The sequence below is a fragment of the Vitis riparia genome, unplaced genomic scaffold (assembly GCF_004353265.1).
Source record: "Vitis riparia cultivar Riparia Gloire de Montpellier isolate 1030 unplaced genomic scaffold, EGFV_Vit.rip_1.0 scaffold788_pilon_pilon, whole genome shotgun sequence".
Classification (NCBI taxonomy): domain Eukaryota; kingdom Viridiplantae; phylum Streptophyta; class Magnoliopsida; order Vitales; family Vitaceae; genus Vitis; species Vitis riparia.
Window position 1 is genome coordinate 77461 of NW_023269785.1, and position 16619 is coordinate 94079.

The 16619-nt window shown below is 34.2% G+C and overlaps 2 protein-coding genes and 1 pseudogene across 2 annotated transcripts; all 3 read right to left on the reverse strand.

The window, feature by feature from the left end:
* Positions 1–892: 892 nt before the first annotated feature.
* LOC117910615 lies at positions 893–2568 on the reverse strand (annotated as a pseudogene).
* Positions 2569–3467: 899 nt separating this feature from the next.
* LOC117910613 (disease resistance protein SUMM2-like) lies at positions 3468–6728 on the reverse strand. Its single transcript, XM_034824709.1, is given in 4 exon segments — positions 3468–3560; positions 3652–3703; positions 3922–5023; positions 5026–6728. Coding segments are annotated over 4 exon segments (2760 nt in total). The 5' UTR covers positions 6617–6728; the 3' UTR covers positions 3468–3545.
* A 1614-nt stretch (positions 6729–8342) lies between these two features.
* LOC117910618 (acetylornithine aminotransferase, mitochondrial-like) lies at positions 8343–14962 on the reverse strand. Its single transcript, XM_034824714.1, has 4 exons — positions 14788–14962; positions 13095–13566; positions 10026–10460; positions 8343–9107 (listed from the first exon to the last, which is right to left on the reverse strand). The coding sequence occupies exons 2-4, from the start codon at positions 13521–13523 to the stop codon at positions 8568–8570; spliced, it is 1404 nt and encodes a 467-aa protein (XP_034680605.1). The 5' UTR covers positions 13524–13566; positions 14788–14962; the 3' UTR covers positions 8343–8567.
* Between the last annotated feature and the right edge of the window lie 1657 nt (positions 14963–16619).

Consider the following 16619-nt stretch of genomic DNA (forward strand, 5'->3'; position numbering starts at 1 on the left):
CCTTTTTCTTTATTTCTTATCCTTTCATTTTTTTCACGTGGTTCAAGATCCAAAAATCAGTGGATATATAGTAATATAATGGTTATACTATAGTTACATTAATTATGAGAAACTTCAATGGTGTTTTTTTTTATTGAATAGGAAAAGTTAAAATATTTTATCTTTTTTATTTAGTTAAAAGTAATTTGTTGATATCAATTAATATAATTAAAATGAATTGAACTTATTATTCATAGGTTCAATCTAATTATATTAGACGATATCAATAGATTACTATTAATGAAAAAACTAAATATTTTTACTTTTTCTATTCAATCAAAAAACATATATCACTTTCTAAATTATATTTGGTTTAGAAAGGTATTAAGAAAATAAAAATATTAAAAAATAATAATTTCTTCATGATTGGTTGTAAACCGAAAAAAATAATTCAAATATAATTAAAATTAATAAAAAAAACTCATATATTTTAAAATTATTTAATTTTATATAAAAAATTTATAATAAATAAAACCAATTTAAAATAACATATAAAAAATAATTTATTGATTTTAAACTTATTATTTATTTTTCTTCACTTTTTCTTTCCTTCTATTTTTTCTACCTCTTTACTTTTTTTTATATTTTCTCTCAATTTTTTCCAAAATAAAAAATAGTCATAATTTTTTGTTATCCCAAATTTGGTCAATTATGATCCAATATTGTGAAACCAAAATTTGCATATGGTGGGTGGATGACATATAAGCTTCACTAGTTACTTCATCCACATATAAAAATTATTAAAAAATTAATTGAATAAGACACATCAATTTTTGTGGAAATGAATAGCTGAACTGACGATCCAACATGGGTTTTAGAAGGATATGGAAATTTCTAATAAACATCCTTCATTTTTCATAATATTACGACCATGCCACTAAAATTGTCAAGAAGTAAATTCAACATAAAATTCCAAAAAAAAACAAAAAGGTCAATCAGTATTGGAACTACAAGACCCAATGCCTGTCCCAAAACTAGGAAAAACTAAGCCTAACCTTGGACTGAAGGCAGCAATGCTCCATCTCCTACTTTGAATTGCTCCCATCAAGTACTGGAAGAGACCCGGAAAGAACCTCAGCTGCCAACTCCAACTCCTCCTCTGTTATGATCAATGGAGGCACGAGCCTCACAACATTCCCCTTTCCAGCGGTGAGCACCAGGAGGCCGGCTTCTTGACAGGCATCCACCAGCGGCGAGGCCTGGACGTCAAGCTCAATCCCAACAATAAGCCCAAGCCCACGTACTTCTTTCACATGTGGGTTATGTCCCAACTTCTGGGTTAAAATTTGCTTCAGGTATTGGCCCTTCTTGGCGACGCTGGCCAAGAAGCTGGGTTCTGAGATTTTTTTCAAGGACAGCAAGAGCAGCGTTGCAGACGAGGGGGCTGCCAGCAAAAGTGCTTCCATGGTCACCGAAGTTTACGGCAGAAGCAACTTGTTCGGTAACCAGTACAGCACCAATAGGTAGGCCTCCAGCAAGAGGCTTGGCAAGTGTCATTATGTCAGGGAATACACCATAGGACTCATGAGCCCAGAGGTGCCCAGTTCGGCCTAGACCACATTGAACCTATAGAACAGGATTAGAACATGATCAAGATAGGAAAATTGAACAAATAATTAGAGGACAAGAAGTATGAATTTGGCTTAAAACAGAAGGCTGTTGGAGCTACAAACAAGATGAAACAGATTTATTCACACGGAATAAATCTCAAATGAAGTCTCATTGCCTTTGGCCACTTCTGCTTTTCAGACACAGAATCCTCTACCGTTTTTCATTCTAGTTGGGATTCAGCAAACAATGCAGTGTGCTTTTATGTATTAATTCCCTAACTGCATGATAAATGGAAACTGGATTCTGACAACAGCTTGTTTTTTATTTCAATTCATATTTGGTGTGGGAATTGGAGTTATATAGGAAGAAAAAAACACCTTCACCTCACTCATTTAAACATAAAAGCAATAATGGCGATTTAGTGATTCATCTATAGAATTCCTATCTTTTTTGTATCTTTTCATGCAGCAAGTATTTTAATTTTTCTTTTTTCCTTTTTAATTTCTTATGGGGTTGGGAGTGCAAACAATTCTTCCTAGTCTACACATCATCCCAATATCTTCTGGAAAACATTATTCATTAACGAAGTAGTGAAGCAGAAAGTTTCTACCTGAAATGAGTTGAGGCCTAGCAGTTAAGTGGACATCTAAAGAAGGTAAACCAAGAGAGACCAGATTGAGGCAAATACCCAATATGCGCACCGAACTTAAAATCTATGAAATCAAATATAAGGGGATTGAAAAACGACTTTCACAGATATTATTTTCTGATATAATACAGTAGGTTTTAGGAAAATCCGACCATAAAATAAAATCCTTGCATGCATGTACTGAAAAAATTATCTGCAATTTGGCTGTTTCCAATCAAGCAATATAGGCAACATGATTGAACATATAGGATCAGTTTGAGTAACTATATTTCATCACTGAAATGTTTATTGCCTCATCGAAAACAAGGAGAGCCCCAGCATCATCACAAGCACTTTGCAAAAATTGTAAAAATTCCTTTGTTGCACTGTATATACCCCCTTCTCCCTGGATGCGTTCCACCTGCAGCAGCAAAATCGCTACTGCTTAACAAACAGAGGAAAGCTTTCGTGCACCAATTTAAGAAGAAGGCCTCACAGCAAATGGAGGATATAAAAAAGAGGAGTCGAATATTATGTTACAGTCGGGAGCAATTTTTATCGTCGATATAGTTGTTATTTGCAACGAATATGTTTCCTGCTATAGTGAATAAAGCCCCACTATTTAGGCTAATAATAACTTGATGGTATTGCCAGTATTTTGGGTATTCACTTAGAATTTTTAAATATACAAATAAAGAAAATCAATGCATCAGAATAGTGCACTTTACCAGGCATTGACAAAATAAATGATCACAAGTTGTTCTTTTGTTTACATAATTATGATTAGGATGACTTATGCACCCCTATCTTGGCAAGCTTTACAGGGCCAAGTACTGAACATAATCAGGACTGGACAACACTTTTTCATGGAACGCACTTATGTTCTTGAGGACCCTAGGACGCCAAATTATGAACATAAGGAAGGTAAATCTCTTGCCATCACTAGTTTTCCACATCAATTCGCTCATCTATGTGCTCATCATTAGAATCACCCAGACAATTACTCTTACACAGGGATTTCTATTGTGGGACAGTTTTAGCAACTGAAACTCGAGCTTCCTTTCAATACAAAAGTGTTGAATCCATATCTATCATCATCTTCAAGTTTTATGGCACAGGCTGACAAGAGACTAATGAAAGTAAAACAAAAGCTTTGACAAGATAATCAGAGCTCGGAGCGCAAGTTTGTAGACATGGAAGCTCATGTGCAGTGGAAAAGATGAAAATGGCTGGTGAAGATCCAACAATGCACTAATCGAGGCTTGTGAGGATTGGAGAAGATTGTCGCGTCTTCCTTTGAGCTTCTGCATTTTGGATTTCGTGCAGATTAAGGGATAGTTTCCTGGAAAAGGAGGTTGGAGAGAAATACTTGATGTTGTCAAACAATATTTACAAATAAAATCTATTTTTGCATTTTTCTACAAGAATTTTACCTGGCGGTTGTGCATAATGGTTTGATCCTCCCACTCTGAAGTGCGAACGAATCTAATGAAGTATGTACAGTGAGAAATCAGAGAGAAACTAAATATAATTAAAATACATGAAAAGTTAAAATAATATTCCAAATAGAAAATAGAATAATATCTTGAGAGGCCGACTCAAACAATCACAATGCACATTTGGGCTTGGCCATATTTATAATATGAAATTTTTTAAATACAATTATGTATATATATATGAAACGAAGAAAAAGAAGGAATTACTTGTAATCAAACGAATCGGATTGAAAATATGGAGTGAGTTTGTGCATAATGGTTTGATCCTCCCACTCCAATTCATCCCACCATTCTTGTTCTCCCTTGATTTTCTCTAATTTCTTGCTCACTCCAATATTGGAATCAAATGGCAGCTTCCTCAAACTTGGACATTGAAGCACATTGATGTTTCTTAAAGATGGAAAAGTTAGGGCACGTCCATGTATACTTCTTAGCTCTGGTAAAGCAAACAAAACGAGAGATCTGAGTCTCGAGAATACGCCCAAATGATCTACTGAAATTTCTAATATTTCACTCCTTTCATCATCTATCACTTTTTCCATTGATTCACATGCTGAAACACTTAGAAATTGAAGGCTTGGAGCAAAAATAAGCCATGTCAAATTCAACAGTTCACAACATCCCGATATGTAAACATCACAAAGGTTGTTCAAGCATTGGTGCCTTGGGAATTTTGAGTAGACCACCACTTCCTTTTCAAAATTGATTTTCACATCTTGCAATTCAAAACAATTTATAATACGGAGTCTCTCTATATAAAGGGATAGTTGGACCAATTTCACATGCTTACAAGCTAATTGTAGCCATCTTGTGGATCTTTGCAATTTGTGGGAGTTTAATAATGTTTGGATGGATGATACATTTGTAAGGTCGATGGATATCTCATCAATGTGTTCCAACTGCTCTAACTCTTCTAATAACCTTCTTTCATAATCTCCCGTAGAGTCTAACATTGCAGTGTCATAACTACTAAACAATTGCAAAGAGGAAAGACTTGATACCATTTGAGATGGAAGTGGCTCAAGAAAATACATATTTTTTAATATCAAGCACCTTAATTTTTTCAAGTTCTTGAGCTCCATAGGTAAGTATCGAATACCTGTCCTCGACAAATTAAGATATTGCAAGGTAACTAAGTCTCCAATCTCCTCAGGTAACTCCTTAAGTTTAAAATTGTTTGACAAGTCCAAGACTCTTATGATAGGCATGTTTGTAAAGAATCTATTTGGAAATAACCGAATAAACTTACATGATGCCAAAAAGGTCTCCATATTAGGGAAATATGGTGGTTCCCTGAGTTCTTCAATGTGGTATTCCATAATGATATCCTCTGTGTCTTTTTCCATTTTTCAACTTCCTGAGCTCTAATCGATTCAACTCCATCTTTTACCACAAATTTGTTCTTCTTCTTCCCGTTTTCGCCAGCCAACCACAAAGCCATATCACGGATAACATCATGCATCTTCAAATATTCGTCTTTTTCATCTTCTTCATTTAATGGAGATATGACATTTTCCAATAAACATGCAAGCTGTAAACTTTTAATAACTTCTTCTCCTTGATTTCTTGCTTCTTGTATGTTGTCATATTCATCCAGAAAACCCTCCCCGATCCAAAGTTGTATAAGTTTTCGATGAGAGATTTCATAATCCTCCGGAAATAAAGAGCAATATAGGAAACACGATTTGATGGCTTCATCGGGTAGGCTATCATAACTGATTGCTAATACTCGAAACAAATCCTCCTCTGTACCTGGAAACTTTGCTGGATAATTCTTCAACATTTCTATTTTTTTCTCCCATTCCTCGGGTGTTTTTGCTCCCGCCATTGCTCGCCCTGTGGTGATGAGGGCAAGTGGTAAGCCGTCACACTCTTTGGCAACCATCTCCGCCAGCTTTGGTATATCTGGATGAGAACTTATAGTGTCTGCTCCTACCTTGGTCTGAAACAGAGCAAAAGCATCCTCCCATGGGAGGCAATTCACTTCAATGCTCTTGGTAGCTTCCATCTTTTGGCATACTTGTTTAGATCGCGTTGTAAATACCATCTTCAACTTATCTTGATGATTCAGAGGAGGAATACCAACTTTGGATAGATCCAGCCGCTCCCATATGTCATCTAACAAGAGCACAAATTTCTTTGTCTTCAGGACATTGAATATTTCTTCTGCCCTTTCATCCTCACTCCTACCTTCCCATTTATCTTTGGGAATCCCCAATTTATTGAAAAGAACTTGCTGAACCTTTTCCACATTGGCTGGTCTGGACACAGTCACCCAAATCACTGCATCAAATTCAACCCTGGTTTTGTGGAGCTCATTGTTGGTCCTGGTCAAGAGGGTGGTTTTGCCCACACCCCCCATTCCATATAATCCGATACTGCTTACCTTCTCTCCATCATCTTGGAGCCATTTCCAGACCTTCCCAAACAACAAATCTTGGCCCACAGTCTTGTCCAGCTGCCTCTCGATCACGGGAGGAATAGGCAAAGGTTCAGCAACTACACTGAAATTTGAGCCCTCCCTCTTCTTTACCGTCACAGCATCCATCTTTTCAAGTACCATCTTGCCAAGCTTATAGCTAGCGCCACAGTTTTTAGGACAACAGGTTCCGAGACATTTCTTCTGGATTTCTTCATCACCTTTTGCCAATATTTCCTGCACTTCTTTTTCCATGGCTTCTACTCCGCGGAGCCAGCCATCAACTACACGAAGACGCTTCTTCTGACGTTTCTCTTCACGTTCCACCCTTTCCTTCACATCTTCGTACAGGTTCTTGAGTTCCTCCATTTCAGTTCTCAAAGAGTTGAGATTTTGTGGGAGATGACGGATGTAAACAGCACGCTTAGCAGTGCAATCCCACAAGCGAGTGGCGACATCCAGGATGGGGCTTACACAATCCATGGAGAAAACAGGTGATGGATTGGAGTTGGAGAGGTGGAGAGAAGATGAGGAAGGAGAAAAGTAATAGTGGAGTATCACCTCTCTTTTTCCAAGTAAAAGACTGAAAAATCAGTGCCGGCCGGAGATTGTGGTTGGAGCCTACGTTGAATGCTATAAAAAATTCATAATCTGTAGATAATACCAATAAATAATGTCATTGTCCTCTATGTACAGACTGTGTAAATATTAATAAAAGACTCACCACTTATGATACATTGTGGTTGTATTTTTTTCCTTTTATTATATTTATTTAAATTTTAATGGTATTGTATTTTAAAAAAAAAATTGTTCATAATAGGAACCCTAAGTTTTCTCTTTTCTCTTTAAATCGTTTGAATTTCACATGGTATCATAGCAAAATTGATTTTTTTAATAAGACTTTTGATTTATAATTTTATAAAAAAGAGTTTAATCTCATACACTTGCAAACAAAGTTTGTTCATATCCGTTTGATTGTAAAATTCTCTTTTGTCGTTTTTAATCATAGGATATCATAATGGATTATTGTATCATTTTTTTCTTATTTGATTCGTAATTGAAATAATTTTTTTAGTTATATTTTCTACTATTCCGCCTATTTCATAAAGTATTTTTCCTACTTTTCTAGTTATACGGAATATACTTTCCCCGAACCATACATCTTTCTATAGGTTGGATGGTGATTACTAGCTGATATATTATGATATCATGTTAGGATATAAAATTCATTCATTCATTCATTCATTTACTTTTAATTTTTACTAGGGATAAAATACATTTAATAGGGGATAAAATACATTTAAACTCAAACTTATGTTTCATGTATTATGCTTAATTTTTTTTTCCCTTTTCTTTATTTCTTATCCTTTTTTTTTTTTTTTACGTCTTTCAAGATCCAAAAGCAACAGTGTATTAAAATCGTAAATCAATGGATATATAGTAATATATTTACATTAATTACAAGAAACTTCAATGGTGTTTGTTTTTTTATTAAATAAGAAAAGTTAAAATATTTTATTTCTTTTATTTAGTTAAAAATAATTTATTGATATCAATTAATATAATTAAAACGAACTTCTTATTCATAAGTTCAATCTATATCAACAGATTACTATTAATGAAAAAAAATCAAATATTTTAACTTTTTCTATTTAATAAAAAAAACAAATATTACTTTCTATATGTGGGTTAGAAATGTATTAAAAAAAGAAAAAATATTAAGAAAAATAATTTCTTTATGATTGGTTGTAAATTGAAAAAAAATCAAATATAATTAAAATTAATAAGAAACTAATATATTTTAAAATTATTTAATTTTATATAAACAAATTTAAAATAAATTAAACCAATTTAAAATAACATATAAAAAATAATTTATTGACTTTAAATTTATTTTTTATTTTCATTCACTTTTTCTTTCCTTCTATTTTTTCTACCTCTTTACTTTTTTTTTTTTTTTTTTGATATTTTCTCTCAATTTTTTCCAAACTAAAAAATAGTCATAATTTTTTGTTTTTCCAAATTTGCCTAATTATGATCCAATATTGTGAAAGCAAAATTTGCATATGGTGGGTGGATAACATATGAGCTTCACTAGTTACTTCATCCACATATAAAAATTATTAAAAAAATTAATTGAATATGACTTATCAATTTTTGTGGAAATGAATAGCTGAATTGACGATCCAACAAGGGTTTTAGAAGGATATGGAAATTTCTAATAAACATCCTTCATTTTTCATAATATTACGAGCATGCCACTAAAATTGTCCAGAAGTAAATTCAACATAAAATTCCCAAAAAAAAAAAAACAAAAAGGTCAATCAGTATTGGAACTACAAGACCCAGTGCCTGTCCCAAAACTAAGAAAAACTAAGCCTAACCTTGGACTGAAGGCGGCAATGCTCTTTCTTCTACTTTGAATTGCTCCCATTTACTTTGAATTGCTCCCATCAAGTGCTGGGAGAGACCCGGAAAGAACCTCAGCTGCCAACTCCAACTCCTCTTCTGTTATGATCAATGGAGGCACCAGCCTCACAACATTCCCCTTTCCAGAGGTGAGCACCAGGAGGCCAGCTTCTTGACAGGCAACCACCAGCGGTGAGGCCTGGACATCAAGCTCAATCCCAACAATGAGCCCAAGCCCACGTACTTCTTTCACATGTGGGTTATGTCCCAACTTCTGGGTTAAAATTTGCTTCAGGTATTGGCCCTTCTTGGCGACGCTGGCCAAGAAGCTGGGTTCTGAGATTTTTTCAAGGACAGCAAGAGCAGCGTTGCAGACAAGGGGGCTGCCAGCAAAAGTGCTTCCATGGTCACCAAAGTTTATGGCAGAAGCAACTCGTTCGGTGACCAGTACAGCACCGATAGGTAGGCCTCCAGCAAGAGGCTTGGCAAGTGTCATTATGTCAGGGAATACACCATAGGACTCATGAGCCCAGAGGTGCCCAGTTCGGCCTAGACCACATTGAACCTATAGAACAGGATTAGAACATGATCAAGATAGGAAAATTGAACAAATAATTAAGGACAAAAAGTAGGAATTTGGTTTAAAACAGAAGGCTGTTGGAGCTACAAACAAAATGAAACAGATTATTCACACAGAATAAATCTCAAATGCAGTCTCATCACCTTTGGACACTTCTGCTTTTCAAAGACAGAATCCTCTACCATTTTTCATTCTAGTTGGGATTCAGCAAACAATGTAGTGTGCTTTTATGTATTAATTCCCTAACTGCATGATAAATGGAAACTGGATTCTGACAACAGCTTGTTTTTTATTTCAATTCATATTGGTTTGGGAATTGGAGTTTGGAAGAAAAAACACCTTCACCTCACTCATTTAAACATAAAAGCAATAATGGCGATTTAGGGATCCATCTATAGAATTCCTATCTTTTTTGTATCTTTTCATGCAGCAAGTATTTTAATTTTTCTTTTTTCCTTTTTAATTTCTTATGGGGTTGGGAGTGCAAACAATTCTTCCTAGTCTACACATCATCCCAATATCTTCTGGAAAACATTATTCATTAACGAAGTAGTGAAGCAGAAAGTTTCTATCTGAAATGAGTTGAGGCCTAGCAGTTAAGTGGACATCTAAAGAAGGTAAACCAAGAGACACCAGATTGAGGCAAATACCCAATATGCGCACCAAACGTAAAATCTATGAAATCAAATCTAAGGGGATTGAAAAATGACTTTCACAGATATTGTTTTCTGATATAATACAGTAAGTTTTAGGAAAATCTGACCATAAAATAAAATCCTTGCATGCATGTACTGAAAAAATTATCTGCAATTTGGCTGTTTCCAATCAAGCAATATAGGTAACATGATTGAACATATAGGATCAGTTTGAGCAACTATATTTCATCACTGAAATGTTTATTACCTCATCGAAAACAAGGAGAACCCCAGCATCATCACAAGCACTTCGCAGAAATTGTAAAAATTCCTTTGTTGCACTGTATATACCCCCTTCTCCCTGGATGGGTTCCACAAACACTGCTGCGGTTTTGCCTTTCTGAATCAGCTCTTTTGTAGCTTCTATATTTCCATACTCTACAAAAGTGACTCCAGGCATAACAGGTTCAAAAGGTGATCGATAATGCTCCTTGCTGGTCAGAGCAAGAGCACCCATGGTCCTCCCATGGAAGCTATTTGTAAAAGCTATGAAATCCGTGGGAGGCTCCTCTGCATCCGGATGTGAGTGCCGCTGAAACTTCCTTGCAAATTTTATGGCAGCTTCATTTGCTTCTGTTCCAGAATTTGAGAAAAACACACGATCAGAAAAAGAACAAGCCACTAGACGCTTGGCAAGCTCCACCTGCAGCAAAATCATAACTGCTTAACAAACAGAGGAAAGGTTTCGTGCACCAAATTAAGAAAAAGGCCTCACAGCAAATGAAAAAAGAGGAGTTGAATATTATGTTACAGAGGAAAGGTTTTATCGTTGATATAGCTGTTACTTGCTACGAATATGTTTCCTGCTATAGTTTCAGTAACGAACCATTTTTGCTATTATAAGTTTTGACTTTTCAATATGATGAAACAAGACAAGTTATTTTGAACTGCACAAAGGCAAACACTTTTAGAAATATTCCAATGGCTTTTGGATCTAGAGTGACATGATAAAGGGAAGGAAATTTGTATAAAATAAAGTTCTCTCCTTTCTGCTATTAACATAGGCTTTGCCACCTAATTGACTGTAGTAAGCCAAATTTCTTCATGGGGAGGGTCTCAAAAACCTTGCATCTGATTGAATTAGTGAATAAAGCCCCACTATTTCGGCTAATAATAACTCGATGGTATTGCCAGTATTTTGGGTATTCACTTAGAATTTTTAAATAAACAAATAAAGAAAATCAATGCATCACAATAGTGCACTTTACCAGGCATTGACAAAATAAATGATCACAAGTTGTTCTTTTGTTTATATAATTATGATTAGGATGACTTATGCACCCCTATCTTAGCAAACTTTACAGGGCAAAGTACTGAACATAATCAGGACTGGACAACACTTTTTCATGGAACGCACTTATGTTCTTGAGCACTCTAGGACGCCAAATTATGAACATAAGGAACCTAAATCTCTTGCAATCACCCATCACTAGTTTTCCACATCAATTCGCTCATCTATGTGCTCATCATTAGAATCACCCAGACAATTACTCTTACACAGGGATTTCTATTGTGGGACAGTTTTAGCAACTAAAACTCGAGCCACTCTGAATCAGTCAAATTCTGCAGGTTGTTAGTGTGTGCTGTGGAAGTGTATGGCAGTTCAAATTTATGCATTTTCTTTTTCTGGAAATCACAATGCTTTCTGTGAGAAGCCTGAACCAAACATCAACCCTAGCTCAAGCTCTTTCCATAGAAACTAGAAAGGACAATCCATATATAGCTGATTACTTCCAGACTTGCCAGGCTGCTCTGGTATGTTGTTCCCTGACTTCCCAGTGTCCTTGGCAGCAGGACCCAGTTTTTTTCTCTTCTACCTTCTTTCTGTAGGTATGCCACTAAAAAGGGTACAACAATTGGGGTTCCTTTTCCATAGTGTTCTGAATAATTTTTTTGAACCAGGCCCAACCCTAAATTAAAAAAACATCAGCTCAAGCTTTCCCATTTTGATTCACATTTTTCATGGCCTTTTCCATGGTGTTATTACAGCAGTCCTTCTATATCAAACAGGCTTTTTACCTCTCTTGTCTAGACTCTTTCCTACCATGCAATGTGTGTGTGGGAAGAGGAGAAGAGAATTTTAGTGCTACATCACTGGTTTAATAATAATATTGACAACTGAATGGGTACTCTAGTTTGGCAAGGGAAGAACATACTAGGGAGGAATTATCTAAATAGCACATCAACTCCCTAAAACCAATGTCTCTTCCCAAACACAAGCATAGCCTACAAGTGATGATAAATAGATGAGGCATATGTATGCTCATTGCCACTTCATCAGTCAAAGAAACATCAAGAAGTAGACTGTATGTTTTATTACTGAGGAAGACCTGCCTGATATTTGATTTAGCTATCATAACAAGTATAAAATACCATCTATTAATAAACATTACGAGAATCCGGAGTTACATCCCAAAATGCACATAGGGTGTGGAGAGATTTGAATTATAAAGCTTTTATGACAACTAGTGCATGATGTTCCATATATGTAACATTGGTGAAGTTCAATAATTCATTTTTTCTAGCCCTGGTAATTCTCTACTCTTTGGCAGTAATCCCTATACAAAGTTGGAATAAGAAGCATTTCTCAAGTCTCTACACACATACATACAAAATACACAAATAAATCACAGTGCACTCATATAGTAATAGTTGACGCAGAAGATGTACATGATAAACCTACAAATGCGATTCTCTCTCAGGAAGTTTAGATGATCCAAGGAAATTACACAATGCTTATTTTGCTGGCAAAAATATGTGAAGACATAAGTCCATTCTTACAAATGAGAGTATCATGAAACAAAAAACACGATGAAAGGAAAATCTAAGTAGCTTCTTTTCTGAAAATCCTAAAAAAAAAAACCAATTCTATACATCATTAGAAACACAAGGAAAAAAAAAAAAGGAATTTGAAAATGTAACTAGAAACAAAATATTTTGTGTCAAATGCTACATGAAGAAACAAAAAAAATGTTTTCATTTCCAAATAAGGCACAAATGCCCTTAAACCTGAGAAAATGTAGAAAAACAAAGGAAATAGTCATTTTTGGATCCCAAATTACCTATTATGTGAGGTCTAGGAAAGGAAAGCCTCCTGACTCACAACTGTAATACAATCATTTGGGTCTGTCAAAGTAGTTCTTCATTTTCCAGAAACCAAAACATAAGATTAAAAAACTCAAAGAACCCATTTTCTTTTCTATTCCTCAATTTTCCAAGCAACCAAACAAAGTATTAAGGAAACATATTAACAACAAAAATCAAGAGAAGCATTAACCTGAGGGATTGAGTAGTAGATATTGCTGACGTGGGTCAGCGTGTTTGCCTGTTCAATGACGGCTTTCAACCAAGTTGGGTCACCATGTCCAAGTGAATTCACTGCAATCCCTGAACTCATATCCAAATACTCTCGTCCTTCAGCATCATACAATTTGCATCCTTTGCCACTCACAAGTACAATTGGAGTTCTTGCATATGTTCCCACAATAACTCTCCCTTCCGTCTCCATGACATCCTTGCTCTCCCCAAACCCTAATTTCCCTAAATTTGCAAACTCTGGCGCTTTAACCTCCACATTAAGGCATGCAGAGATGACTCTCTGACCATTGACCTGAACTAATGTTCGTCCTCCCTCTAGCTTGAACACCCGACGAACAGTGTTTGCTTGAGAAACTGAACTGTTGGGAAAAACATGCATGCAGCTCATCCTATTTTGCAATCTTTGAGATTTTCCCTTTCACTCTGCTTTCCTGCCAAAAAATGAAGGAAAAGGAGATATATTAAGATCTTGAATTTATTGGGATCCAAAAAATGCAAAACCTACACCAACCCGGCCTATGTATTTCATTTTCTGTAAATCATACAATTTACAATCCATTTCTCATTTTCTCTCTGATTCACCAAGTGCTCATTTTGCATAGATTTTTAGGTTACAATTAGAAATTCACATTAAAAGAGCCGCAGAACTATTTTCTTTAATGAGAAAATACAGGAAAAGGAAAGTAAACTAAGATTTGGAGTCTTATGTTGTTTATCACTGAACATAATGTAAGAAAAGCAAGAAAAGCAATAGGAAAAGGAAGCTAAACTAAGATTTGGAGTCTTATGTTTTTTATCACTTAAACATAATGTAAGAAAAGAAATTAAACACAGTTCAGACATTCTTTGTCACACATGGAGAGCGGCTGGAACACATGACCTTCTGCCAAACCTAGCTCTAATACCATGTTCAATTACCAATTTTCTTAAAAGTTTAAGCTTGCGGGATTTGGGTTCACAATGTATATCATGTTCTTTAACACTATCCAAGACAAATGAACCAATGCAAAGTTCATTTTAACTCCGCTGGTTGCTGAGGATATGCAGGAAAATAAAGCCCATAAAAAAGCTCCATTGAACTGAGCCCAAATACAGCTATTCAATTTAGTGGTGAAAATGTCCTTTTTATTGTAATTGGTTATGCGTTGGAAATGAAAATTGCTTGAAACATAAAATCATATAACATGTATCATTTTCTTTTCTTTTTCCTCTCTCTGAGCAACCAAACAGACAATTTTTTTTCTTTAATTCACCTAATTAAGCTTAGAGATTCTCATTGTAACTCTGACCCATCAAAGGAAACCTTACTTTTGCACATATTTTTAGTTTTCAAATACAAATTAATGTTAAAATCAGCTGCAAGCAACCTCTCAGCTAACCATAATGCAAGAAAATCAATTCAATGAAAACTTTAATATAACCCCATTTGGATGCTGAGAAAACGCAGGAAAAAAATACCCCCTCAAAAAAAAAAAAAAAAAAGCCTCCATTGAACTGAGCTTTCATGTGGGTTTTTCCTTTTCTTTTCTTTTCTTTTTTTTCCTCTCGCCATGAAGTATGAGAAAATCAGGAAATGTTCCATCTTCTTCTATTTTTCTCAGGTTTTTCAGCCACCAAACAGAGGGAAAAGAAAAAAAGGGAGGAATTTTTACCTTTCAATCCTCTGAATGAATTCAACCGCTCAAGGGACAGAGGCTTCTCACCTCAGCTACAATGCTCAGGCAAAAAGAGGAAGATATTTTCAACTGCTGAAGGAGCAACGGAGAATGCATATGGAGTTCGATATGTTTGGCGGCTGGGATGTTCTTTTCTCTTCTCTCTTCTCTCTTCTCCGTTTCCTTTTATGGAAAAATGTTATTAGAAAGAGTCCATTTATAGGTCCATCAATGCTCTCTATCATCTCTTTTATTGGCTTTCTATAGATTTTTTTTTTTTTTTTAATGATCCTAATGTATATTGAATTAAAATTTATTAATTTTTTAAAGCTTGGTTAATAAAAGAATTTAATTTTTATTTAAATTATTAAATTTAATATGCATTTGCATAAACTTTTTATTTTTTATTTTTAAAATTTAAAAATAATAATAATGATTTACATTGAAAAATTAATGATTTTAAAAATTATTTTAAAAAAATTACTTCATCAAATTTAAAAAGTTTTTAAAATAATTTTTAAAGATATAAAATAAAACTATATTTTTTGTAGAAGTTTTTAAATTTAAAAACAAAAATAACAAGTATGTCCCTTATTAATATTAAATAATAAATTCGTTTATTTATATAATCCAAAACAAAAAATTTATGTTGTGTTTTTATTTTTTTAAAATAAAGAACATGAAAATGCATTTATTTTCAATTTCTTATAAAACAAGTTTTCGAAAATTGTTCTGGAAACATATTTTATTTGTTTTTTAGTGATTGTTTTTAAAAAAAATTGAAAATAATGTATTATAGATAAAAGTTATTTTTTAAAAAATTTAAAAATACGAAAAAGGTTAAAAATATTACAAATTTTCAAACTAATTTTTACTCTAAAAAACATGTTAAAATTGTTTCTAAAAATAATTTTCTAAAAATAATTTTTAAAAGCAATTATAGTCTTTTTATTATTATTATTATTATTATGTAATTATCGATTTTGTTAATATATCAACAATCAAATCACTAGAAATGAAGTAGAGATGTATATTGATGGTGAAAGTTCTTCCACAAATGTTGTCAAATCTATATTTTTAAGCTTTACAAGAGTTCAACTACTCCCTCTTATTCATGTTGGTGGGTGAATTTCTTTGTTTCTATTTTTCAATTGAAGTCCTATTTTATTCACATTTCTATATTAAATAAATACTAAGATATTAATTAAAATAAACATATGTCTAAACTCATAGGCTCTCTTTCTTTCTATCCTATCTTTGAGGTACTTTGTGCATTCCTTCCTAGCCACAAGGATCAAAATGAAGATATTGATGGCTAAATTTTACAAAATAATTAAAAAATATTACATAAATATTTGGACGAAAAATATCAGTGAGACAAAAATTGATTGAATTTTATAAGAATACTGAATAAATGGTTTTGGTCAAAATTTATTAAAGTGTTAAAGAAAAACTCTAAAAAAAATTGATATCATGACGGTCCAATCGCCGGTTCAAACGATTTGAAATCGGTACATTTGGATAAACAATTCAAAAGGGGGAACTTGACCGAAAGGCCTAGACAGTCTGGTCGGGTCGGCCGATTCGAGTTTCAAAACACTGACTTAAGTGATATGAAGTAGTTTTATTAGAAAAATTGAGATAAAGTCATATCTTCCGGCCCATTTTGATATTACTCAAAGTTTTGAGGCCCATTTTCTTAACATTCTGAGCCCAATAGCCCAAACTAAAAGACAATCCCTCCCGAGCGTGGGTGTCTTCTTCTCGAATCCCAGTTGATAATGAAACAGAGACTACCGCACCAGTCATGAGACCGGAGCACCGGAGCT